The 24,351-nt window shown below is 50.4% G+C and overlaps 1 protein-coding gene across 3 annotated transcripts in view; it reads right to left on the bottom strand.

Annotated features, from left to right (window-relative positions):
* The window catches only part of PPP1R16B (protein phosphatase 1 regulatory subunit 16B), a 99,947-nt gene that overhangs the window by 70,008 nt on the left and 5,588 nt on the right, over nucleotides 1-24,351 (bottom strand). For all 3 annotated transcript variants that reach the window (XM_030309604.1, XM_030309603.1, XM_030309606.1), the window contains exon 2: nucleotides 2,475-2,825. In XM_030309604.1, the coding sequence (XP_030165464.1) occupies nucleotides 2,475-2,724 (250 nt within the window). In that variant the 5' untranslated portion in view covers nucleotides 2,725-2,825. The remainder of the gene's footprint in view (nucleotides 1-2,474; nucleotides 2,826-24,351) is intronic.

Below are 24,351 nucleotides of genomic sequence, written 5' to 3' on the forward strand. Positions count from 1 at the left end.
CTCTCAAAAACATAGGAACATTAAAAAAAAAAAAAAAAAGAAAAACAAAAAACCCCAATTCGTGGCCTCTCGAATTCTCCAAGTCTACAAACACACAGGTAAATAAGAAAAACGCCTGGAAGGAAGCACATCAAAGTAACAGAAAGAAAGAAGGGGTGGAGGGAGGGACCCTGTGTTTACCTCTGTGTTGAGTTTTAGAAGAAGAATGTGTTTATGGATATTTGGGTTCTTTAAAAAGTGTGTTAAAACACACACACACACACACACACACACACACACACACACACACAGAGGGAAAAAACGGGTTAAAATGCCCACCACCCTGGGGCTGCGTTCAGCGTCACTTTTCAGACAGCTGTCACATTCAGCATCTTGTCTAATTCTTGCCACACCCCCCCCCCTTGAGGACAAGGTTCAAAACTCCATTTTACAGACCCAGAAACTGGACCAGAGAGGTGTAACAAGCCGCTCCAGATCGCACGCAAGGCCAAGGGGGCTCGCGGTCCTGGCCCCAAGCCCAGGGCTCCTTCTCAGCGGCACGTGGGCGCCTATGAGGGTGTGGGGCCCACGGTGGGGCCGGGCAGGCGCCCCTGTTCTGAGCTGTCAGCCAGCTCACAGAGCCCCTTCAGGGAGGGGAGTGAGGCTTTGTCAGGGAAAGAGGGAGGAAAAGACGAGCGGCAAAAGAAGAGATGATGAACCGCCACCCACGACAAAAATCAGACATCATTGATGTGTCGCCCACTGAGTGGGATGGGTCTGCCGCGTCACCCAGCAAATCTCGTGTGGGAAGGAGCCTCGCAGGGCCGGTCCCCCGAGCCTGACATTTCAAGCCTCTCCCTCTCTCTCTCTCTCCCCACCACCCCCCCCCCCCCCAGGCTGCTCACCCCAGGCTCTCAGCTGCGCGGTTTCCAGCTGAGTGGTTCCGGGAATGCTTCTGCTCATTCCCAGAACACCATAGCCGGGGCAGCAGAACTGTGCTTCTCAGAAGGTGCTAGAACCTGAGGAGCAATGTGCGAAAAACCCAACACCCTCTAGTGCAGAAAGTGCCGTCCCTCTTTCAACAACTATTTGAGCACCACGTGTCTGAGGGTGTGCAAAGGCAGGAGGCCGGAGGGACCCAGGAAGCATGGCTAGGCCTCTCCAGGGACAGCCAGAAAGGACTCCTGTACAGAAGGAGGGGACGGGAGGGGGCACAGGACACATATGCAAACCTCAGCTGCACAAGGACCGGGCACGTTCAGAGAAGAGAGCTTTGGTCAAATCATGGATCCTCCAGTCATTCATATAACGGGAAACAAACCCACGAGGCCATGAGACCAGCGACAACAGCTGGCATCCTGAGCTTTCTGGTCCCAGCTTTGCCACCTCGGTCAAGGCTCTGAACCTCTCTGGGTCTCAGTTTCCCTATCTGTAACATGGGTGCCTATTACACGTGTCTTTAGGGTATTGTGATATCTGGATGGAGGACAGATAATACCATAATTAAGTCAAATGTAACAAGTACAGGGTATCCATAAAATCTGGAAACGGATTCTATGAGTGTATCTATATGTGCTCGTGTTCGTTTGTTCTATGTGTGTTCGTGCTCATTTATTTGTTCGCTTTATAGAGTGAAAATGTCCTAGACAACATTGTATATATTTGTCCGTTTCCAGACTTTATGAACACTCTATGTATAAACATAATTACACATATAAATAGTATATTAGACAAACGTTATATGCATACATATTCATTATATAAATATAATGAAATAAACTACAGTCATAACATAATAAAATAAAACATACTAATAACTCCTCACACAGAATGAGGGACTATCCATGCCCAAGAACTCAGGGGTATTCCCTCATTTCATGCTCACAGCAAGGCCTTGCAGCGGATACTAGCATTTATCCCCACTTTACAGAGGGGCAAACTAAGGCACAGGGAGCCGAAGTGAGCCGCCTACTTGCCAGAGTCACCCCGGGTCTAAAAGACAAAGCCAGCTTCAGAAGGGAGGGCAGTCTAACTTCCGGCCTGTGCTATTAACCACCGCTCTACACCCGCCCCGCTCTGCAGCCAAGGCCAGACAAAACTCAACCGCACACAGAGCGCCCTGGGCGCTGGTGGGGTGCCCAACAGGGCCTTAAATGCAAGATCCTCGAGTATGGCGCTCTTGGAGGGGCAAGACCAGATCCAATTTGTTCGCCACACTTGGAATAGAAATGCGCAAGGGGGTGGCGGGGGGGGGGGGGGGGGGGGGGCCTAAACATTCACGGAGGGAAGGGAAATCAGCATGGAATTCATCAGCCAAAGGCTAGAAAAAAAAAAAGTCTCCCATAATTCAGGCCCCACGAAGTAAGCGCCCTTGCTAGCACCTGCGGGGCTGCCCAAACCTGGGAGGGGGCCAGACCCCGCCGGCACCGGCACCCCTCTGGAGGCCAGCCCCGGGGGGGGGGGGGGCGCCCGGGGCCGAGGGCGGAGCGGCCTACCTTCCTCGGCGTCGTTCCTCAGGGAGGCCTCCAGCAGGGCCACGCTGGCCTCAAAGGACACCTTCTTCCGCCGGCCGCCCGTGCTGCGCTTCCGCTCATGCTTCCGCTTGCGGTGCTGCAAGTCCTGCTCGTACTGCGCCCACTTCTTGAGCTGCTGGGCCCGGCGCTTCTGGGCGGCGCGCAGCCGCTCCAGCGTGGGCACCTTCTCCAACAGCTGCAGCTCCGTCAACAGGTCCACGTGGCTGGCCATGGCCTTGGCGCCTCCCCACAGCCCGGCGGGGCGCTAGCGCGGTGCGCCGGGTGCCAGCGGAGCGCGGGGGCTCCTGCGGGACTGGGGCCTCATGGTGGGGCCTGTGCGGGGAGAGAGACACAGATGGACACGCCGGTCAGGCTCAAAACACCGATCAGAGGGTGTCGCTCGCCCCGTGTTGAGAACGCTTGCTTTTTCTATTTTACTCCTTTTTTTAAATTGAGATATAATTGGCCTATAACGTTGCGGAAGTCTAGGGCGCAAAGCGTTGATTTGATACACTTATCTATTGGCAATATGGTGACCCTTGCAGCCTTAGCTGCGTGATTACTCCGTCGCGCCGCATAATTACTGCTTTTTTGGGGTTGCATTGTTATTTCACAGAAGGTTGTTATAGTGTTATAACATATAAGGAGCTTGTTATACTGCTATAACACATAAAGGGTTTTGGTCATTTTTAAAGGAATTAATACCATATTTTACATTTCTCGGTATTAATTTATAATATGGTAAATACTGACAGATATAATCCACAAAAACAAAATCTCTTGGAGATCCTTAATTTTAAGAGCATAAAGGGGTCCTAAGACCCCTTTAGGCAAGTTTGGTAATTGCCTACCTACAGGAGTCTAGAACATCTTAGTTCAAGTTTTCTTCTTTGGGTGACCTTAAATTTTTCTTTTAAATCATGCCTTTTGTGGGTCGCCTAGGTGGCCCAGTCGGTTAGGTGGCCCAGTCGGTTATGCCTCGACTCCTGGTTTCAGCTCAGGTCACTATCTCACAGTTTGTGGGTCTGAGCCCCACATTGGGCTCCATGCTAACAGCTAGGAGCCTGCTTGAGATTCTCTCTCTCCCTCACTCTCTGCCCTTCTCCCACTTGTGCTCTCTCTCTCTCTCAGAATAAATAAACAATAGGGGCGCCTGGGTGGCTCGGTCGGTTGAGCGCCCGACTTCGGCTCAGGTCATGATCTTGCGGTTTGTGAGTTCGAGCCCCGCGTAGGGCTCTGCACTGACAGCTGGGAGCCTGCTTCGGAGTCTGTGTCTCCTCCTCTCTCTGCCCCTCCCCTGCTCATGCTCTGTCTCTCTGTCTCTCAATAATAAATAAGCGTTAAAGAAAAAATTTTTTAAAGAATAAATAAACAAATCACACCTCTTGCTCTCATAGATTCCTGGACAACACGAAGTTGACAAAATTTCAATCTCATTCCAGCGGGTCCCTGTCCCTCATTCAGCACAGACCCTATGGGTTCTCACACACAGGGAAATGGTCTTGGCACAATCACTCGCACCTCTTTAAGCCTGTTTTCCCGCCTTTATAATGTTGTAGCCACCTCCCAGAACTGATAGGAATAAAGAGACCTGACCAAAAAGGGTTATACAACTAACAGCAGAAACAGCTTGGAGGAAGAAGATCAGGGACATGTAAATGCAGCCCATCCGGGGAAGCCACAGCAAGGCTGGTAGATGATTGTGGGCTGTTGGGTAATTAGACTGGAGACTGGCGCAGGTCTGCATTTGCATAATGCCTTAATGCCTGCTGGTCCCAAGGGGTCAGGATAGCCTTGGGCTTCAGGAAGTGATCACTGGTCTTCTGGGTTCCCTGCTCTGCTCCCAGACTGTCCATCCTCCAGATGCTAAAGACCAGGCTTCGGCCTTAGCCTGGACCCTTGGGAGCTCAGGTTGGGCCAGGTTGTTCTTCCGGTCCCTCCCAGCTCCCAGTCTGGAGGGCAGACAAGCAAATGGGGAAGGGGCTGGCTTGGCAAAAGCCCTAAGGGTCCGAGTAAACTTGATTCAAATGTAAACAGAAGCTGAAGGTAAGACTCAGCAACAAAACAAAACAAAACAAAACAAAAAAAACACAAACAAACAGCAGGCCTACAGCCTTTGGTTGCTTTTTGTTTCGTTTTGCTTTGAATACCATGCAATGCTTTATTTCTTTATTTCTTTATTGAGAGAGAGAGAGAGAGAGAGAGAGAGAGATGCAAGTGAATGAGGGGAGGGGAGTGCGGGGGTGGAGAGAGAGAAGTGGGGCTCACCTAGGGCTTGTGTTTTTACCTGAATCGGGGCTGGAGCTCACCAGAAGGGAGGCGCAAGCCCACCCCACGCGGGGCTCGTGCTCACCTGATGTGGGGCTCGAACTCACCAACTGCGAGATCGCGACCTGAGCGGAAGTCAGATGCTTAATGGCTGAGCCCCCCAGGCGGCCCCCATGCAATGCTTTTTAAATTAATTTATTAAAATTTTTATTTTGAGATGTTGTAGATGCACATGCAGTTGTGGCAAATAATAGGCAACGTTTACCTAGTTTATCCCTATGATAGCATCCTGCCAAACCGTAGTACAAGATCACAACCAGGGACCCTGACATCGACACAACCTAGCAATCCATTCAGAATAGGTTTGGGGCGCCTGGGTGCCTCAGTCGGTTAACCGTCTTACTCTTTTTTTTTTTTTTTTCAACGTTTATTTATTTTTGGGACAGAGAGAGACAGAGCATGAACAGGGGAGGGGCAGAGAGAGAGGGAGACACAGAATCGGAAACAGGCTCCAGGCTCTGAGCCATCAGCCCAGAGCCCGACGCGGGGCTCGAACTCACGGACCGCGAGATCGTGACCTGGCTGAAGTCGGACGCTTAACCGACTGCGCCATCCAGGCGCCCCAACCGTCCTACTCTTGATATCTGCTCAGGTCATGAGCTCACGGTTTCATGAGTTCAAGCCCCGGGTCAGGTTCTGCACGCTGACAGCACAGAGCCTGCTTGGGATTCTCTCTCTCCCACTCTCTCTGCCCCTCCCCCGTTTGTGCTCTCTCTGTCTCTCTCAAAATAAATAAATAAACTTAAAAAAAAATCCCCGGGGGCGCCTGGGTGGCTCAGTCGGTTAAGCGTCCGACTTCGGCTCAGGTCGTGATCTCGCAGTCCGCGAGTTCGAGCCCCGCGTCGGGTTCTGTGCTGACAGCTCAGAGCCTGGAGCCTGTTTCCGATTCTGTGTCTCCCTCTCTCTCTGACCCTCCCACACTCTGTCTCTGTCTCTCTCAAAACATAAACAAACATTAAAAAAATTAAAAAGGGGCGCCTGGGTGGCTCAGTCGGTTAAGCATCCGACTTTGGCTCAGGTCATGATCTTGGGGTTCATGAGTTCGAGCCCCGCGTCGGTCTGTGTGCCGCCAGCTCGGAGCCTGGAGCCTGCTTCGGACTCTGTGTCTCCCTCTCTCTCTGCCCCTCTCCCTTTCACACTCTCTCTCTTTCTCTCTCTCAAAAATAAATAAACATTAAAATTAAAAAATAAAAAAGGGAATGATGAGGAAGAGTAGTTTGCCAGATGAAAAGGACAGACACAGGCAGAGAGGAAGCTGGGCGGTGTTTAAAGGCATGCAGGGGGGCCGACCACCATGGAGGGAATTCTAGGGACCAACACCCACAGTCACGGCTTGAGGAGAATGGGCTGCTCAGCCCAAAAAGAAGAAGGGGGGGCGAGGGGAGAGGGCAATTTGTGGCGAGAGGCCAGACTTCACCGGGAAGCCCCCTGGTCCATGTCGCATCTGGCTGGCCAGCTGGTTGGGTGTTGGACCACACCATGTTTTATCACGCTGTAATGTATTGCTAATGTTTACAACTTGAACCTTTAACATCCAAAATCAGATCTTCAGGTTTTCTTAGACCATCTCAGCACCGGCCACACGGGGCTCACGAGGCAACAACCCGCAGATGCGGAGGAGGACTGTCCCATGCAGGTAGGGACACTACCCTCCCACCCATTACCCCACCTGACCTCCTTCACTAATTGGCATCACTTTGCCGGCTCCTGTGGTCATCTGAGTTCGCAAGCCCCGTCTTAGGCAGAATGAGACAGCAGTCTCCAAATACCCAGAAAGAAAGAAAAGAGAGTCTATGTATCTCCCCAGGGAAGAACAGGACTGGGCACAGGGGCGCAGTGCTGTGCACCTGTCCTCAGAGCAGCCCAACAAACAATTCAGCGAGGGGCTTGTGGTCTCAGGAGGCGGCAGATTCTCCATCACTCACTGGAGAACGCCGTTTGCCCTTCGGTCAGATCGGCCTGAGTATTCCACAAGATTGCTTTTGGCCCTCACATTCTGTACACACTTACTCCTTTTTGCAATATTGAGTGTTTACTGATCACCCACTAAGTGAGAGGTACCAAAAGCCTGCCAAGACTAAAGATAAGAAGCATACCAATCACTTATCCTGTTCATTAAAGCACTTAATCCTTTTCTAAGGACTCCCAGCCATCTTCTTAGCCAAGTGTTTCCCTAAGTGTGGAAAGAGAATCCACTCCAAGAAAATTTTCAAAAGTATGGGACAAGATTTAACATCACGGGAACTCAGAGAAAGAGCAACTTCTCTTCTTCGCTTCTTTTTTAATCCATCAGATTTTCTCCAGGAGACAGTGTCCGTGGGGTACTCATAGACCTTAAACATCATTATAACCCTGTCAATCTCCCTTGTAAACAAAGAGAAGGCGGGCCTCAGGCTCATAGCGTTGGGGATCGAACGCGAAAACATTGTTTTGTTTTCTGTGGATTTGTTTTCGCAGTTACTGTTTATTTATGGTGGTGATAAAATAAATAAATAAAATTTCCTTTTGAAATGAATCCACTTCTGTGGAAAACTAGCAAGGTGGCTGCCAAAAATATGAAATAATGATGGCACTCGATGCTGGCAAAAATTGTAAGTGATTGGCGTTTGGGATATCCAGCGGGCTATTGCTGGCCAATGACAATTTTATAAGGGAAGCACTCATGTGAACTCATGATTTCATCTGACAAATATTTCCTGGGTATCGGTATCTATCGCGTGCCAGGACTGTGCTGATGGCTAGGGGTACAGCAGGGCCAAAGACAGGCACGGTCCTTAGCCACTGGATAGATGGCATCAGGCCCCAGGCAGACAGAAGGCACTCACTGCAGTGTCCTCCCTGGCTAGGGCAGTGTGCTCGGGAGGACAGAATTAAGGGCAATTGCCCAGCCCCCTGCAGCAAGGTGAGGACGGTGCCTCCCAAGGGCCAATAAAAGGGGCCAGAGCACATTTTCCTCTGACTTTGCTCTCCCTGCCAGCCCCTCCTGCCTCACCCCTCTAGGTTCCCTGGAGCTGGAGCTCCAGGACAGCTCCCTCTTGACTGCTGGTTTTCAGGTGACCCAGTTTCCCCCAATAGACCCACACACCTCCTCCCACCCCCATCCGAGAAAACCCTGCTTGGTCTAATTAAAGAATTGCCATCGTGCTGCTAACACAGCAGCTGGGCGGCCCCCAAGGCAGGGCACTTGCCTGGGTGCTGGGGCAGCCCACAGAAGTCCCGGCTCCTATGGGCTGTGGACCGGCCCCCTCCGAGACCTGGGCGCACCTGTCCGCACTCTCAGAGGAAGCCCTGGATGGTGATGGGGACGCAGCCCAAACTGTCAGGACCTGGGAGACCAACGGCATCATCAGCACTTAAAGGGGATCCCCAAGGAGGCCCTCATTTGTAGGAACACCAGCCCCACGGAGATATATGAAGCCCAGTGTTTCGCGGGAACGTCCACAAGGGCCATCCTGCAGAGAGCTGGGCACATGTGGCCAAAAGCCAGTGGCGTGGTCAGCGGCGTGGCCAGGCCGGCGAGGCAGGTGTGGAAGCAGGCCAGGTTGGGGTGAGATCACCCAGGAAGTGTGTATGATATAAGGAGAGAAATCAGAAGCAGGGGGAAATAGGGCAGGTACTTAATTCTCCCACAGGTGTCTGTATGAGGTCTGGGCGGATGAAACAAAAGAGGCTGAGGGTGGGCAGCAGGAAGTCTGAGGCCAAGCCACTTGACCTCGGCGGGGCAGGACAGGCATCTGGGGTGAGCCTCGATTCCGCCTCTGATTCCTGTCTGACAAAATCTGAACTTGATTTCTCTTGGTGCCTCTACTAACCCTTGCTGTCTGCTAAGGGGGAAACTGAGTCGGTATACACCTCCGGGAGCAGGGGCTGCACTCCAGAAAGCTGAGCCTTGAGGGGGAAAGGGGAGGACACTCTACAGAACCCCTTCCTCCTTGAAAATAAGAAGACGGCCGTTACAGGAGTGTCGTTTGGGGAATGATGGGTCTCTGGGGAAACCAGAAAAGGAAGAAAGGCATGGGTCCCTTGAAAGGCACAGTGTGCTTGCTCGTGGTCCTTGTAGTTTCCCCAGGGTTACTCTGTGCTGGGCCCTGATTGGCCAGAACCTGTCAGCGAGGGCCAAAGCCCAGCCATGTGTGATTGGCTGGGGGTAGGCACGTGACCTAAACTGCCCCAGTCAGGAGCTCTGTTTTCCTCTTGCCCCTGAAGTGGAAACATGAACCCCAGTGGCAGCCGGAAACCAGCCTTTGGAAGGAACCAATACTTGGGAGTAGGAAGAGGGAAACGAGGGTCCTTTAACTTAGGGGCTTCTGGACTTCCAGAAGGCACTGTTGTCTGAAGCAAGATGAGTGGCCTCTTGCTGGGGCACATTGCCCGATACAGCGGCCTAAACTTGGGGCCCCACGCTGAAGGCCAGGCTCGAGGAAGAGGGGGAAGGCCAAAGCCACGTTCTATCAGGTTCTATCAGCAGCCCCACCCCCCGCCCCCCACCCCAAGATGGGAGCAGGGGGCCCGGGCCTTGGGACTCCTTAATCCCAGGGGAGAAACTGGCTGACCCCTCTTTGGACCCGAGCCTAGTAGCGCTTGAGAAAAACAACACGGAGGCAGGTGAATTCAAATTGAAGAGCCTTCAAAACATGAGTCAGACGGTGTCTCAAAGTTCACGCCGTTAAAATGTGAAGATTTTTTTTTTCCTTGTTCTTCGGCTATTCTCCTCCACACAATATTGGCAGGATCCTAGAGGAAGACCATGCGTGCTTTCTCCTCGCGCTTCCTGTGCTGTCGAGCACGAGGGAAAGGGGGAAACAAAACAAACAGCACTGGCTTGCCCTCCTCCTTGGATCTCACTTGGGACCCACTTTCTCTCCTAAAGGATGTACGCCCCCACCCTTCCGCAACACGCATCTTTGAAAAACAGCATCGCCACCCCACCCTCCCCACCCCACCCCCACCCCGCTCCCCTGCCCCAGTATAAAAATGCCTTACTCATGAGCAAAGAGACTTCCGGCACCCTCGGTGCTCCAACTATCTGAGTTAGAAATGAGCCTGGTCACCCTCAACCCCATCCTCATGGGATGTGATGGACTCACTCTCCTATCCCTGCTGGGAGGTACCTTCTAGACTTCAAGCACAGTCATCCTAGACAGACATTTTGGTTTTAAATCTGGGGACTCGGGTCCCCAACGGCCTGCTCCTCAAGTCTGCCTCTCCCAGCTGGGCTCCTTCATTCGGACTTCTGAGTGACGGCCGTGGGCTCGGCCCTGACTTGTCACTGTCTCTTGAAGCCCGTTTACCATGACCCGATTTGGCAAGACTTTGAGGGGAACCAGGGCGAGGGAGGGTGGCAGGATTCAAAAGCCCACAAGTTCAGCAAGAACAAGGAGGGATCAAGTAACTTGCACAGCTTGAACTTTCTTGGGAAAAGAGTCTTACCCAGCACCGGGGATAATAATAGCCCAGTGGACCTCTGACTGAACTGGCTGGGCCATATTGGCAGGAAAAGACCAGGCCTTAAAAAGCCATGAGCTATTTTCCAGGTCTCTAGAGGACAGGGTTGGGATCATGGACGGGCAAAATGAAGAAGCAGGATCAGCCTGGCATGGGGAAAAATCGTCTCACGTTGACAACTGAACAAAGCCCACCCATGGCACAATGCTGGGGTCCCCTCCAAGGCCACTCACGAGGCTGCTGAGAGGGAAGGTCCCACCACCCATGTGGGCTGGTAGGTGGGACGGTCCCAGGGGGCCCCCATCCTGGCCCGGCAGGCAGATCATCTGTGTTAGGAGCAAGTACTCCATCATGCACGTTCGCAGCCCAGAACTTGGTAACCACCAGGCTAGATAGTCTGTAAGGACTATTCCAAGTAGACACTGATTGACGATGTTTCGGATTCATCCTGCCCGTGATGGTGAGGCAGCTCACACAGGCTCAGCTCCAAGAAACCTTCAAAGGAAACCACAGCTCGAACAGGTGAAGGAAAACCCATGCACACATCAGTCTTTCATGCTGAGTTTCTCCCCGCGAACCTGAACCCACAGAGAGGCCCACGTACTTTTGGATAAGAATGTCAAGTGTGGGGGAGGCTGCAGGGGCCAGAGGGAAGGTGCCAAGGATGGGGCACACACAAAGCTGACATGATGTCTACGAACATTAGTCAGTCACAGTGACAGTGCTGCACCAAACAGCCAGGCTTCTAAAGAAGCTTATGTAAGAGCTAAGCACGGGGAAACAGGAGTCAAATTACACATACTGCTTCTCCAGGCTTCAGGGAGTGTGGTCCACCCCCTCTCTTTGCAGGGAGAGAAAAAGCTCCCTTTGCAGCTGGAAGGATCCTTTTCCAAAGGAGGCCACCTGTGGCCACAAAATGCCCTCCTGGGTTACACATTTATCGAACAGGGGATGGCCATTCACACTGGCTAAGCCTAGAGTGGCCTCTGTCTTCTCTGCCTGCCTCTTTCTGCCCGGTAAAGCTTTCTTTTTTGACAGCCCAGGCTAAGCTTTTCTCTGTTGCACCAGCTCTCAGGTTAGTGATGGCTACTTGGAGCGCTGTGAAGGCAGGGTTTATGGGGCCATGTGTGACAACAGGAGGAATGAGTGGTGGGATCGATTAGTAATGTCTGCCACGGATAAAGCAGTGGGGAGTGGCTTGCATGCTTACTGAGCACACACCTGGGAGCATGCTTGCCTAACCTTGGATTTCAACACTTGCCTTTGCCCCGTTGTTCAAAATCCTTAAACACAAACATCTAGAAAGTTATCAGATTGAGTGGAAGGGCCCCTCAAATCGCAGTTTAGGTTCTAGTAGGAATCTCTCTAATAATTCACTCTATTCTCTAATCACTTCAAAGGGGTAGAATGAAGAACCAACCCCTTAAATTGGCTGGATCCGGATTCTAGGAAGTGTATGCTGAGCCAGCTCAAGCAAAGGAGGGCAGCTTGCGAGCTGACCGCCACCTCTCTCAGCTCTGCCCCTGGAGAGTAGGAGATACACATTCTGGTGACGGGATGGGGTCCATTCTTGAAGGGGGAGGGGCAGAGTCACTACTACAAGCCCGGGATCACTTTCTCGTCCGTTCCAGACATCGCGGGTCCAACACCACTGCCAACATAAAGGAAGAAGGGGACTGTGGTCTGCTTCCTAACAAGACCTCTCTTTCCGCTTCAGAAACTAGCAAGCTCTCTCCTCCCCTTTGGGCCAGGGGTGTTCTTGGCCAATTGGAAGTAGCAGAGATGGAAATTTTAAGGAGTTTTTCATATTGTTTGTTCACTGAGGTTTAGAGAAGATGCCAAGGAAGTGAGGATAGCAAAAGAGAGAGAGAGAGAGAGAAAGTCCCACAATGGAGGAAGGAAGAAAGAGGAGGGAAGGTCAAGGCGGAGAGTGGCCACCTTGACCATGCAACCAATAAGTGGTCGAGCTGGGATGTGAACCCAGGTCTGCTTAATTCCAAAGTCTATGTACATAAAGGGAGAAGAAGAGGAGGAGAAGGAGAGGAAGAAGAGGAAGAAGAGGAGGAAGGAACTAGGGAAAACCCTACAAGAACCTGAACTGCTTTAAAAGACCTCCTCATGGGGCCCCTGGGTGGCTCACTTGGTTAAGCTTCTGACTCTTGATTTCAGTTCCGGCCATGATCTCACAGTTCGAAAAGTTCGAGCCCTGCATCGAGCTCTGCACTGACAATATGAGGCCTGCTTGGGATTCTGTGTCTCCCTCTCTCTCTGTTCCACCCACGCACTCTCTCTCTCTCCCTTCTCCCCCTCTCTCTCAAAAATAAATAAATAAACTTTAAAAGACCTTCCTCATGAAATGCAAGATTTCAGAGAATCCACAGTGTTAGTGATCAAGGAGACAGGAGGACACTTTGACTAAGAAAACGAACAGCTGAGTTTGTACTAAAACAAATATTTAGTGAAGTCAGTAGAAAGTAAGATGTAATGACTTAATGAAACTAAGGTATCACATCAGAGAAGCTATAAGATGTGTAGAAGAAATTAACCCAGGGATAAACAATGCAAAGTGACAAGGGCAGCGTCTGTCCACAGTGCACTCCCCACGTATCAGGCTCTCTCCATGTAATGGCCCTTGGAACCATTGCACCAACCCTGCAGTGGAGGTATTGTTCCCATTTCAAAGACTGGAAGACTGAGACTCAGAGGTAAGGAACTTGGAAGGAGGGCTGATATTCTGGTTGTTGGTGGCTAGCCTCTCTTCTGACTGGTCTATGCCTGTGCCATGATGGTTAGGTAATTTTAATATCTCCCCTGCTTGAAAAGAAAAAATAATAGCCCACTGTCGACCAGAAGCCTTACTGTTAACATAACATAAACAACGGATTAATGCATCTTTGTATGTTATATGTACTATATTCCGTCTCCTTGCAATAAAGTAAGCTAGAGAGAAGAAAATGTTATTAAGAAACTCATAAGAGGGGCACCTGAATGGCTCAGTTGGTTAGGCATCCGACTTTGGCTCAGGTCATGGTCCCTCGGTTTGTGAGTTCAAGCCCCACGTCGGGCTCTGTGCTGACAGCTCAGAGCCTGGAGCCTGCTTCAGATTCTGTGTCTCCCTCTCTCTCTGCCCCTCCCCTGCTCATGCTCTCTCTCTCTCTCTCTCTCTCTCTCTTTCTCTCTCTCTCAAAAATGAATAAAGGTTAAAAAAAAAAGAAAGAAATTCATAAGAGAAAATACACTTCTGGGACTGTACTGTATCGAAAAAAAATCCACGGATATGTAGACCCATGCGGTTCAAACCTGTGCTGTTCAAGGGTCAACTGTAAACTCACCCTAAGTTTCATAAAACCTGCCTTCCTAAACCCCTGTGGGCCCAGTCTTCCCTTTCTTGGTGAGCACTTTCTCATTTTTACTTCCCCCAACAGCTCCTGAGCCAGATTCCCACCAGCAACTGTCCTGTCTCCTCTCCTCCCCTCTCCTCCCCTCTCCTCTCCTCTCCACGAGATGAAATTCAGTAGAGTTAGCCAGGAAGTTTCCAGATGCCCGGGGTTTCACTAAATGACACTTCTGTGCATTAGGTAGCCTTTGAAGTCCCTCTGTCCTGGGTCTGTGACCTCCCAGGTCAGCACGCGGCGAGGAACAAGCCGCATTGGACTGCCTTTCATTACTTTCCTTCCTCCGCTCTTTGATCGCCAGCCAGCCTCCCTTCTGATTCTCTCCCCTTGGCTCCTCTGGAGCGTGTAGCACTCCAGGCAGACCTCTGCTTCCCCTCTGACCAGCTGTATTTCCACCGAACACGGTCAGTTCTCAGTGACCCACAGACGCGATGCCCTGAAAGTGATGTTACTGTCACAGCTGAATTTGTCTCCTCGCGATGAAAACACAGGTTCACTTCGTGAGCCACTTCGGTCTATCCTCAGACGTCTGGGGCCCTAATCACAACCCTGCACTCGACACTGCCCCCAGCAAATTACCGAAAACCCTCCCTATCTTATACCTGGTGTCACCCGGGGGGAGCTGGTTTCAGGATTTTCTCCTGGCAGTTTTTCTCCCCTGATTCACTTTCATTTTTCGTTTTTTAACTTAAGACCTCATGCATTTACTCAATAAATTAATAAGTATTTATTGCCATCTACTATGTGCTAGGCAGTAAAATAAGGGGGCTCTGAGAGTCCCTGAATGAACCAAACTATTGATCAGAAAGGTTCTGCTTTAGGTAATGGCAGAGTAGCCTCTCACATATAATTATTATAAACCACACACACGCGCACACACGCGCACACACACACACACATCTATCAGAAGGCACTCGGTTTGTTCAATTACAAGCATACAGAAAATAGAGGGGAATCAACACCCGAAAGAAGGAAATGGTGACTTCCGTGTTTTTATAGGGTTTTCCCCAAGGACAGAACCCAGTTAACGTTCATGGTGGCTACAACGTGGATGGAGACCTTTGCTCTTATTGTCTGAGCAATTAGAGGGCAGAATTCAAGTAACTACACCTGGAAAGTGAGGAGACAGGTCTCGGAAAATAGCCACAGGACAGTAGCCCCGAATTCTGAGTATAAATTCCACCCAAGTTTCTCTGAGTGACGCATGTATGGGGGGAGGTTCCAAGCAGCTCAGCTAAGACCAAAGGAACAGAACAAAAGATTCCAGCTGTTGTCCACACAGGGGAAACTGAGTTCAGAGTTTGAGTTTGGTCAAGTTAACTGCCTGATAAAACAAACGAAGGAAATCATTACCGTTCTGGGGAACATAATAAAATCAACGGTCTCTTCAAGTCTCGCTCACAATGGTTCAGAATGTCATCCAAAATTACCAGAAAAAAAAAATTAAAAACAAACAGGAAAATGTGGCCCAAAGTCAAGAGGAAAGGCAATCAACAGAGATCTACCCCAAGATGCCCCAGATGTTGGAAGTCAACAGATAAGGATTTAAAGCAGCTACCTGTAACTTTGCTCGAGGGTGTAAAAGAAGATAAATGAGCAAATAGAAACTATCGACACAACAAAGAAGAAAACCCAAACTCTTCCTGAGATCAGCTAAACCCCCACCAACGCCTTCCTCGGCATCCTGACTCGTGCTTTCCACTAAGGACGATCACGAAGTTCTCTCTCATACTGAGTTCAGTGACCCTTTTTTGAGTACCTTCCAAGTGCCAGGTATTGGGCAAGCTTTGAGGGGCAAAAACACAACACAGAATCTTAAACCCCGGTCCCAAAGACCAGATCGGTCATCTGACAACATCTGTTTAGACCACTAGCCCCTTCTCAGCTCCTTTCCTTCTCTTTCAGGTCTTCAAGTAGGAAAAGAGAGTAAAGTCCCACTGTGGCCTCTTTCCAGCTTCCAGATCATTCCTGACGGCACCATGTGCCCGAAAAAAAGCACACACAGGAATGAGGGGCAGGCTGTCAGACCTCCGCAGTCTCCTTCCACAGCAAAAGCATGGTCCAGCGGCTGATTACACTCAGTGGGTCCATAAAAAACTCTACGTACAGACATCAGAGGGAGTCGATGGGGAGGCCCTTCTTCATCCTGTTGTGTTAAGAGGTGTTTTCCTTTTTCTTTGTTTTCAAATGTCTGTTTATTTTGAGAGACAGAGAGACAGAGAGAGAGCATGTGAGCGGGCAAAGGGCAGAGAGAGAGAGAGAGGGAGGGAAAGAATCCCAAGCAGGCTCTGCACTGTCATTGTGGAGCCCAATGTGGGGCCCAAACTCACGAACCATGAGATCATGATCACCTGAGCTGAAACCAAGAGTCAGACGTTTAACCAACTGAGCCTCCCAGGCGCTCCCTGGTTTTTCAAAACCTGTTAAGAAAGAAGTTCTCAAACTCGGCTACACGTTGGAATCACCTGGAGATGCTAGGAACTTATATTAAGACCGCAGAGCAAGACTACTATACATCCACGAGCACGGCCAAAAAAATTTTTAAGACAGAAAATAGCAGCTCTTGGCAAGAATTCTTATACACTGGGGATATAAATTGGTACCACCACTTTTAAAAACTGCTCGGCAGTTGTAATCTAGCAGTTTCATTCCTAGAAGTATACCCAAACAGAAATTTCTACATACGTTCCCCCAAAAGGCACGTATAAGAATGTCAATAGCGCGGCTTGTGATTGTCCTAAGGTATGTAAACTATCCAAAATGCCCACCCTCAGTAGTCTAGAGAAGAATGGCTCAGTCACACTAGGAACCATTGTAGAGCAAGGAGAGTGAGCAACCCGCAATTACACCCGTCGGTACGGAAGACTCTCACGGCGTTAACCAAAATAAGCCAAACACACACAACGGTGCACGCTATACGATTCCATTTAGGTGAAATTCAGCAGCAGGCAATTGATCGGCATAGTGGTTTTGGGGTGGAGGAGCTTCTGGAAAGGGACCTAAAAGGGGCTGCAGGAATACTGGTAAGATTCTGGTTTTTGAGCAGGATCTGGGCATCTGCAGCCAGTGAACGATTCATTCACTTCAGGGTTGTGTTCTTTCCTATATTTGTTTTACCTTAATAAATCATTAAAACTAAAAAAAAAAAAAAAATACCGATGTGTGTGGGTCCCACCTCGAGAGATTCTGGTTTAATTGGTCTCGGCCAGGCATTGACATTTTGAAAAGCTCCCCAGTTGGGCTAATGTACATCCAAGAACCACTGTGTTAGAACTTGGCAACCCTCCTTACTACTTCTTGGAGCAAACAGTGCTGCTGCTTCTCCAGAAAAGTCTAAAGCAAGATGTTTTCTGTCGTAACACCAGCAGCTCCAGAGATGGTTAATAGGTGTCACGTGGGGAACGGGGTTTCATGGTCAAAGATGTGATTTTAAAAATTCTGATGATAGGGGCGTCTGGGTGGCGCAGTCGGTTAAGCGTCCGACTTCAGCCAGGTCACGATCTCGCGGTCCGTGAGTTCGAGCCCCGCGTCAGGCTCTGGGCTGATGGCTCGGAGCCTGGAGCCTGTTTCCGATTCTGTGTCTCCCTCTCTCTCTGCCCCTCCCCCGTTCATGCTCTGTCTCTCTCTGTCCCAAAAATAAATTAAAAAAAAAAAAAAAAACGTTGAATAAAAATTCTGATGATCAGCTTTTATTGGGCACTTAGTGAACTCCTAGAGCTAGCTTTCTTGCTTCGTCCCCACTGTCACGTTCAGTTAGCACAACAAGGGGTGCCCAGGTGGTTCCGTGGGTTGAGCTTCCGGCTCTTGGTCTCAGCTCAGGTCTTGATATCAGGGTAGTGAGTTCAAGCCCCACGCTGGGCATGGAGCCTACTAAAAAAAAAAGTAATCATCACAACAAGTCTATGAGGAAGGTACTGTGAGCCCTCCTTTTATAGAAGGGTTGAGCACAGCTCAGGGGGGTTAAGAGAGTGCCAAGTTTACACAGCCAGGAAAGCAACAGGGCTAGGATCCACATTCACATTGGCCTTGACACCAAAGCCCATGCTCTGAACCGCTACTCTAGACTGTCTCTCCAGGAAGTGCCTGACTGCAGAACTCACCAGAACTTTCACCAGGCTAATGTGAGCTGTGGGTTGCCAAGACAGGACCGGGGAAGGCAGCATCTCCCAAAGTGGTTCCCTTACCTCCAGCCCACCACAGACACCACTGGCAGAGTGGTCATTCTGAAACCAAGTCTGATGCCACAGTGCTTCCCTCGTAAGGAAGCATTTCATGGCTCCCCATGGCCTCCAGAGTCATGGGTAGACGCCTCAGTCTCACAGCCCATCTGGTGTCTGGCCTGGGCATTTTAGCTTTATCTCGGGCCAGCCCAACCTCCCTCCCCAGCCCCAACCTGCTAACGCTTAATTTTCCAGCTACACAGAACCAGACCGATGGCCTCACACCTCAGCAATTGTAGCCCCCAGGGGCCGAGACTCTGCTGTCTCGAGACTCTGCCACACACGGATTCACTGCAATCCACACAGCCAGCCTTGAAAGACAAACATGATTGTCCCCAACGGACAAATTGGGAAATGGAGGCTCCTCTTGAATGGCCCGAGCCACACTTCGAAAGGGGCAGAACTAGGATCTGAACACAGACTCGGGTTTCTCCGCTCCACGGCCCGCACAATTTTCACTACACCACACCCCCCCTCCTCACCTTCCTTCATTCTGTTCCACAGGGTGGCATCACCCTTCTATCCCTCCACCTGGCAGACTCCCCATTCTCTGAGAGCAGCTACAAGCACTGGGATCATATCCATCATCCCTGAAGTGCTTTCCAGGCATCAAGCTCAACACCCGCTTTGTCTCCTTTACACAGTATTGTCTCAATGCTCCTTTTCTTCCCTCTGGATTGTTCTTTATCTGCCCTGTGCCAAATGGGTTTCATTCTCCTCCTCTCCAGTTCCAAGGCACGTGACCACATCTCCCCTGTGGCGCTCAACCCTCTGTAGTAATTGTTAGTTTCAGATCTGCCTCTTCCCTTGGACGAGATGCCCTCCAAAGACAAGGGATACATATCATTCCCCTTTATGTCCCACCACACAGCCACCCCAGCACGCGGTAGGTGTTCCATTGGGAGGACAGTGGACAGGAAGTCAGGAGACCGAGAGACTGAAAATTCAGAGATTATTCCATCCATGCGTCACAAGGAGTTATCCTGGTTTGGAACCAGCACTGGAGAATCAAACCAGACAAAATAGATCTGGCTGATGGGGGGAATGGGGGAACACTGAGGAGTCGACCCAGGACACCCCTCCCGGGGCCCCTGCCACAGAAGGGTGGGATAAGATTGCCCCTAGCTTCATAGGCTCTGTGTGCCCCCGCTTAGGTGATTTGCTGTAAAGTGATGCTTATGTTCATCCCCACAGCGTGGTTTCAGATATTCTCAACTGCTCCCCACCTTGTGTCGTAGTTAAACCATTCCAAGTGAATGAAGAGACATCGGGACCGTGGCCCAAAGCAAATGTACAGCTATGGCCTGGCTCCCCACAGATGGGCAGACTAGGTGATCATACCCCTTTCTAAATGGTCCTGTTCTTTTCAAGTAGGAGGCCCGCTTACAAAACAGAGGCATCTCTGATGTCCTCTCATTCACTGAATACCCTTTCTGTGCATCTGCCCCACGGTGGGTACCGTCCGGAGCTCGTCTCCTCCTAACCCCTGGGGAAACCGCCCATTCCTGCCACCCACGGCCAGCCTCTGCGAGGGCCAGGGTCGTGGGTATTCGGATCCAGCTTTCTGCTCCTTTGCTCTCACTCTTTCTGGACTAATGTGCACGTTTGCCCGGGCGTGAGTGATCGGTAATGAGTGCTACAGACTCCGTGGGGATTCTGCACCACCTCCTTCGGACTGATGGGTTTCCATGAGCAAACCCGGAAACCACCAAAACGACTCTCTGAAAATTTCCTATCTCCCCACCTTCCTAGCTGCCTGCCTCTTCTGCTGCCCCCACTAGGGGTAAGCTGGAGGATTTTTCTGCTTCTAACCAAGTCATTTTCTTCTGAGGATTTCAAGTACCCCTTTTCCCCTCAGGACAGGGTCTATTCTGTATTTTACAAGTTCATCTGTGATGTTCATGCGGATAGAGTTTATCGAGCAAAAGTTAGCTTCGTTTACGCATTCCTCTGGCACGCTTGGACCACACTGCTCGGTTTTTATCTTTCCACGTGTCTGCTTCCTCCAGAAGACAGGGATCAACCTGAGGGCAGAAACCGGCTTCGTTTAATTTTAGATCGCTAATCCCAAGCTTAAGGCCAGGTAAAATGTAGTTCTTGAATATTTAACAATGCTTATGTAGGCAGAGTCTAAAAGGTTATACAACCAGAATTAACGTGGCCCCTGAAACATTCTTTCCAGTTTATTCCTTTTGGACTGGCAAAACCATAGTTGCGGGAAGAGGGTGGGGAAGAGGCATCTGCACACACTGCTGAGGGGATAGAAAGTGGTCTGGCCTCTTGGGAGGAGAGTTTGATGATGCCCATCATAGTTGAAACTGCGGGGAAACTTCCACAGGGATCACATCGCGCCAGGGTACAAAGAGATATGCTGCACCGGCAAGGATGCTGTGACTTCACAGCTCTAGTAGGAGGAAAGCTGGAAACAACCTTCACTGTCACAAGGAACTAGAAAATCCATTACGATAAATGCTTATTCCTGGAGTACCACATAGCCCTAGAGACAGAGGTATGTTGACATGTGCTAAGATAAATGAGCTGAAAGGGGGAGTTTCAGAAGCATGCTGCAGAGGTGTGTTAAGAAAAAAGGACAGACACATAAATGAATAGGGGTTTGTACGTATGTATATAAGACATTTATGGAAAGTTTCAAAAACACCCAGGGATTTCTTCTGGGGAAAAGAAATGAGTGGCTGGAGATGATGGTTGGGGACATTTCACTTTCTGTTTTCCACATTTCTGTTACTATTCGGATGTTAACAATGATTTTGTATTCTTTTTATAACTAAACAGGATAAAATACCACAATAAGAAAACTAAAGCTTGGCTTTATATGTAAAAGAAGATAACTGGGGCGCCTGGGTGGCTCAGTCAGTCGGTGAAGCGTCCGACTTCGGCTCAGGTCATGATCTCGCGGTCCGTGAGTTCCAGCCCTGCGTCGGGCTCTGTGCTGACAGCTCGGAGCCTGGAGCCTGCTTTGGATTCTGTGTCTCCCTCTCTCTCTGCCCCTCCCCCGCTCATGCTCTGTCTCTCAAAAAGGAATAAACGTTAAAAAACATTTGAAAATAAAAATAGAGGGGCGCCTGGGTGGCTCAGTCGGTGAAGCGTCCGACTTCGGCTCAGGTCATGATCTCGCAGTCCGTGAGTTCGAGCCCCGCGTCGGGCTCTGTGCTGACAGCTCGGAGCCTGGAGCCTGCTTTGGATTCTGTGTCTCCCTCTCTCTCTGCCCCTCCCCTGCTCATGCTCTGTCTCTCTCTGTCTCAAAAATAAATAAAAACATTAAAAAAAAAAGATAACTAATGAAATTTTGGAGAAAATCTTCCCTATTTCTTTATACGGCAATAGGCAATGTCTATAAAGCAACATTGGCTCTCTGTCCAGTTCATGGGGCGCCAATGATGTCTACAGAGTTCCAGAAAGGAACCTGGAGACAGGGACAGACACCGAGAAGGGCCAAGAGCCCTGAAGGAAATAAATATGGGAATGTGTGCCTTTAGTTGCTCTTGGATGACAGAAAATAAAGCCAGTTCTGATTGAGACTCTGAATCAGTCTGGGAGCCAAGAAATTCTGAGAACTCACCAAGCTGGAATGTACATGGGGCCTCTGACCAGTGCCAAGAAGTAAAGGCTAGGGATGCCTAAGTAAGTAATAGACGTAAATAAGTCATCTGGGTGAGCTCAGGCCCCAGGGACGTAAATGACCCAGGACTCTGCACACCTATCCCCTCTGTTCTGAAGGGATGCTCCCAGGGCAGACGTGACAGATGCTGATGTAATCAGAATTGCTGATACTATTGAGTACATCCTCTGTATGGAGCAAAATGGCTAATCATGCCAGCCTATTCTATTATCGTTCCGATTTTACACGCGGGGAATTGAGGCTCAGTGGAGTTAAGCAAGTAATTTGCTCAAGATTACAGTAAGTGCTAGAGGCGGGGATCAAACCCAGGTCTGACTCCAGGGACGGCCAAGGCCACTGCTAGCCTTTCCCCTACCTGGGAAAGAAATAGAAAAAGGCACTTCCTGAGAGTCGGGACAGCCCCGAAGCGCAACGGCATTTTTGCCCAGAGAAAAGCCAGAGAACATAATGATTTAGATGCCAGCACATTGAAGCCAGACGTCCTGTATTCAAATCCTGACTCCCGCACTTAATGGCCATGTGACCTGACACAAGTCATTGCACCTCTCTGTGCCTCGCTTTCCTCAGCAGTAAAATCAAGGTCGCCGTAATGCCCCCTCTACAGTCTGCGAGGATGAGACTAAAGGGGTTAAATAAACAGTGCTTGCCTCGTGATACGTAACAGATGTTGACGATTATTATTACGATTAAGAAAAAGGTGTCCTTCCTTCCAGGCAGATGCAACCCTGCAGGGTGCAGAGCTTAGCAAGTGGGGCAGGCGACGTTTCTGCCCCCTCCCTGTGCCATCGGGCAGTGCACAAGTCCACAACCTCACATATCACGCCTGCTGAGCGATTCACTTCCACACGTAGCCATTCTTTCCTCCCGGCTTCCCCTCTGCCAGCCTGGTTGTGGGTCAGAATCTCCTGGCCCACTTTTTACAAACACAGATTCCCAGGGCCCGGCCAAGTTCTGATACAGGCGGGTTGGGCTAAGCAGGGCCTGAGGATCTGTATGTTCAACAAGCCCCAGGTGATCAGTGACGCGGGAACGGCATGTCCCTGGACACACATCTCTGGAAGCACCAGACGTCCCCACCTGTTCCTGCCCTTGGGAGCAAGCGGCCTCGTTTTCATGTTTGGTCCCAGGTCTGGACACACGGAGCGGGGGAGCAAGAAACACGTGCCCCTGCAAGCCAGCCGGCAGAGCAGATGGCTGGGCCAACAGGAGTGACGAGCTGAATGCTGCTGTGTTTGCGTGAGTGACACCAGAGACCCTTCCCCTGGAGACGTGGGCTTCCCCAGACCCTTGCCACTCGAAGTACAGCTCGCAAACCAGCAGAATGGCTCCCCCTTGGGAACCTGTTAGAAATGCAGACACACAGGACCCAGACCTACTAAATTAGGTTGTGCGTTTTACAGGAACCCCCAGGTGACTCGTGAGCAAGTTTGAGGCACATTGTCCAAGAAGGCGTCCCCCATCAGAATAAGTTCTAACTCGTGCGCACCTCTAACCTGTCCAAGCACCCTCTGGGGCCGATCTTTTCCTTTGGACTCCCAGAGAGCCCCAGAAAAACAGCTTTGCATAGCCCAGATCCATGCTCGGCAGCCAGCCTAGGGCTCACAGTGAACCTCTGCTTAAATGAGTTACTTATTTCTAAGTCGGCATTAAAATAAGCCTTCCCGGGGCGCCTGGGTGGCTCAGTCGGTTAAGCGTCCGACTTCAGCTCGGGTCATGATCTCACGGTCCGTGAGTTCGGGCCCCGCGTCAGGCTCTGTGCTGACAGCTCAGAGCCTGGAGCCTGCTTCGGATTCTGTGTCTCCCTCTCTCTCTGCCCCTCCCCTGCTCATGCTCTGTCTCTCTCTGTCTCAAAAATAAATAAAAACATTTTAAAAAATTTAAAATAAGCCTTCCCAATGAATTGAAAAAGAGACAACAACTCCAGCCTCTAGAATTCTGGGGCGTAAAAACATTCCCTTCTTTTGTACGGAGTTGTGACCCCTGCTTCCCTGGCCAAAGCCATCCAAAGACATCAAATAGCCCAAAGAAAACAAGCCGTGTCTTCCTGTTGGCCCAGCTTCAAGTTATCGGGCAGATTTCACACTGGAGCTTGACCTCATTAATCCAAAGCCTATCACATTGCTGTAAATGTCAGTGGAAAAATAGCCATTCAGTGGGTTTCCTTCATTCCACCAGAAAGGGAAAAAACAGGAAGGCAACAGCAGCTGCGGCCCAGCTTGGCAAATCCCAAGGGCCCCGCTGACAGGGCGTTCCTTGTCGGCACCTAGTTCGCCTGCCCCGGCCGGCTCGTCCAGATAAAGGTGAGTCCTACGGGCACGTGACCAAAATGCACTGGTCACTGCAGCAATGGTTCAGTTGGGCCCCCCAGCACCTGCTGGCGAAGGAAAATAGCTTGGTCTGAATTTCCTTGGCCTGCATCACCAACTGGCCATTTATCATTCAGTTTCATCTAAATCTCTCCTGCCCATTCAAAATGTCCTACAAGCCAAACCTCTGGGACTCTAGGGGACACAAGGCCTTCCAAGTCCTCATTCATCCTTTTAATGCATATTGATTGTCTCCCATGTACCGGGCTCCATGCTGGGCAACCGGGGACACAGAGCTGAATGAATTAGACACAGTCACTGACCTTATGAGGCTCATAGCCCAGTGCAACTTTTCTCAGACTCGGCACTATTGACATTTGGGTGACTCTTTGCTATGAAAGGCTGTCCTGTGTGGTGTAAGAAATTCAGCAGCATCCCTGGCCTGTACCCGCTAGACGCCAGTAGCACCCCCCCCACCACCCCGCACCTCCCCAGTTGTGACAACCAAAAATGTCTCCAGACATT

This window comes from Lynx canadensis, chromosome A3 (genome assembly GCF_007474595.2).
Source record: "Lynx canadensis isolate LIC74 chromosome A3, mLynCan4.pri.v2, whole genome shotgun sequence".
NCBI lineage: Eukaryota > Metazoa > Chordata > Mammalia > Carnivora > Felidae > Lynx > Lynx canadensis.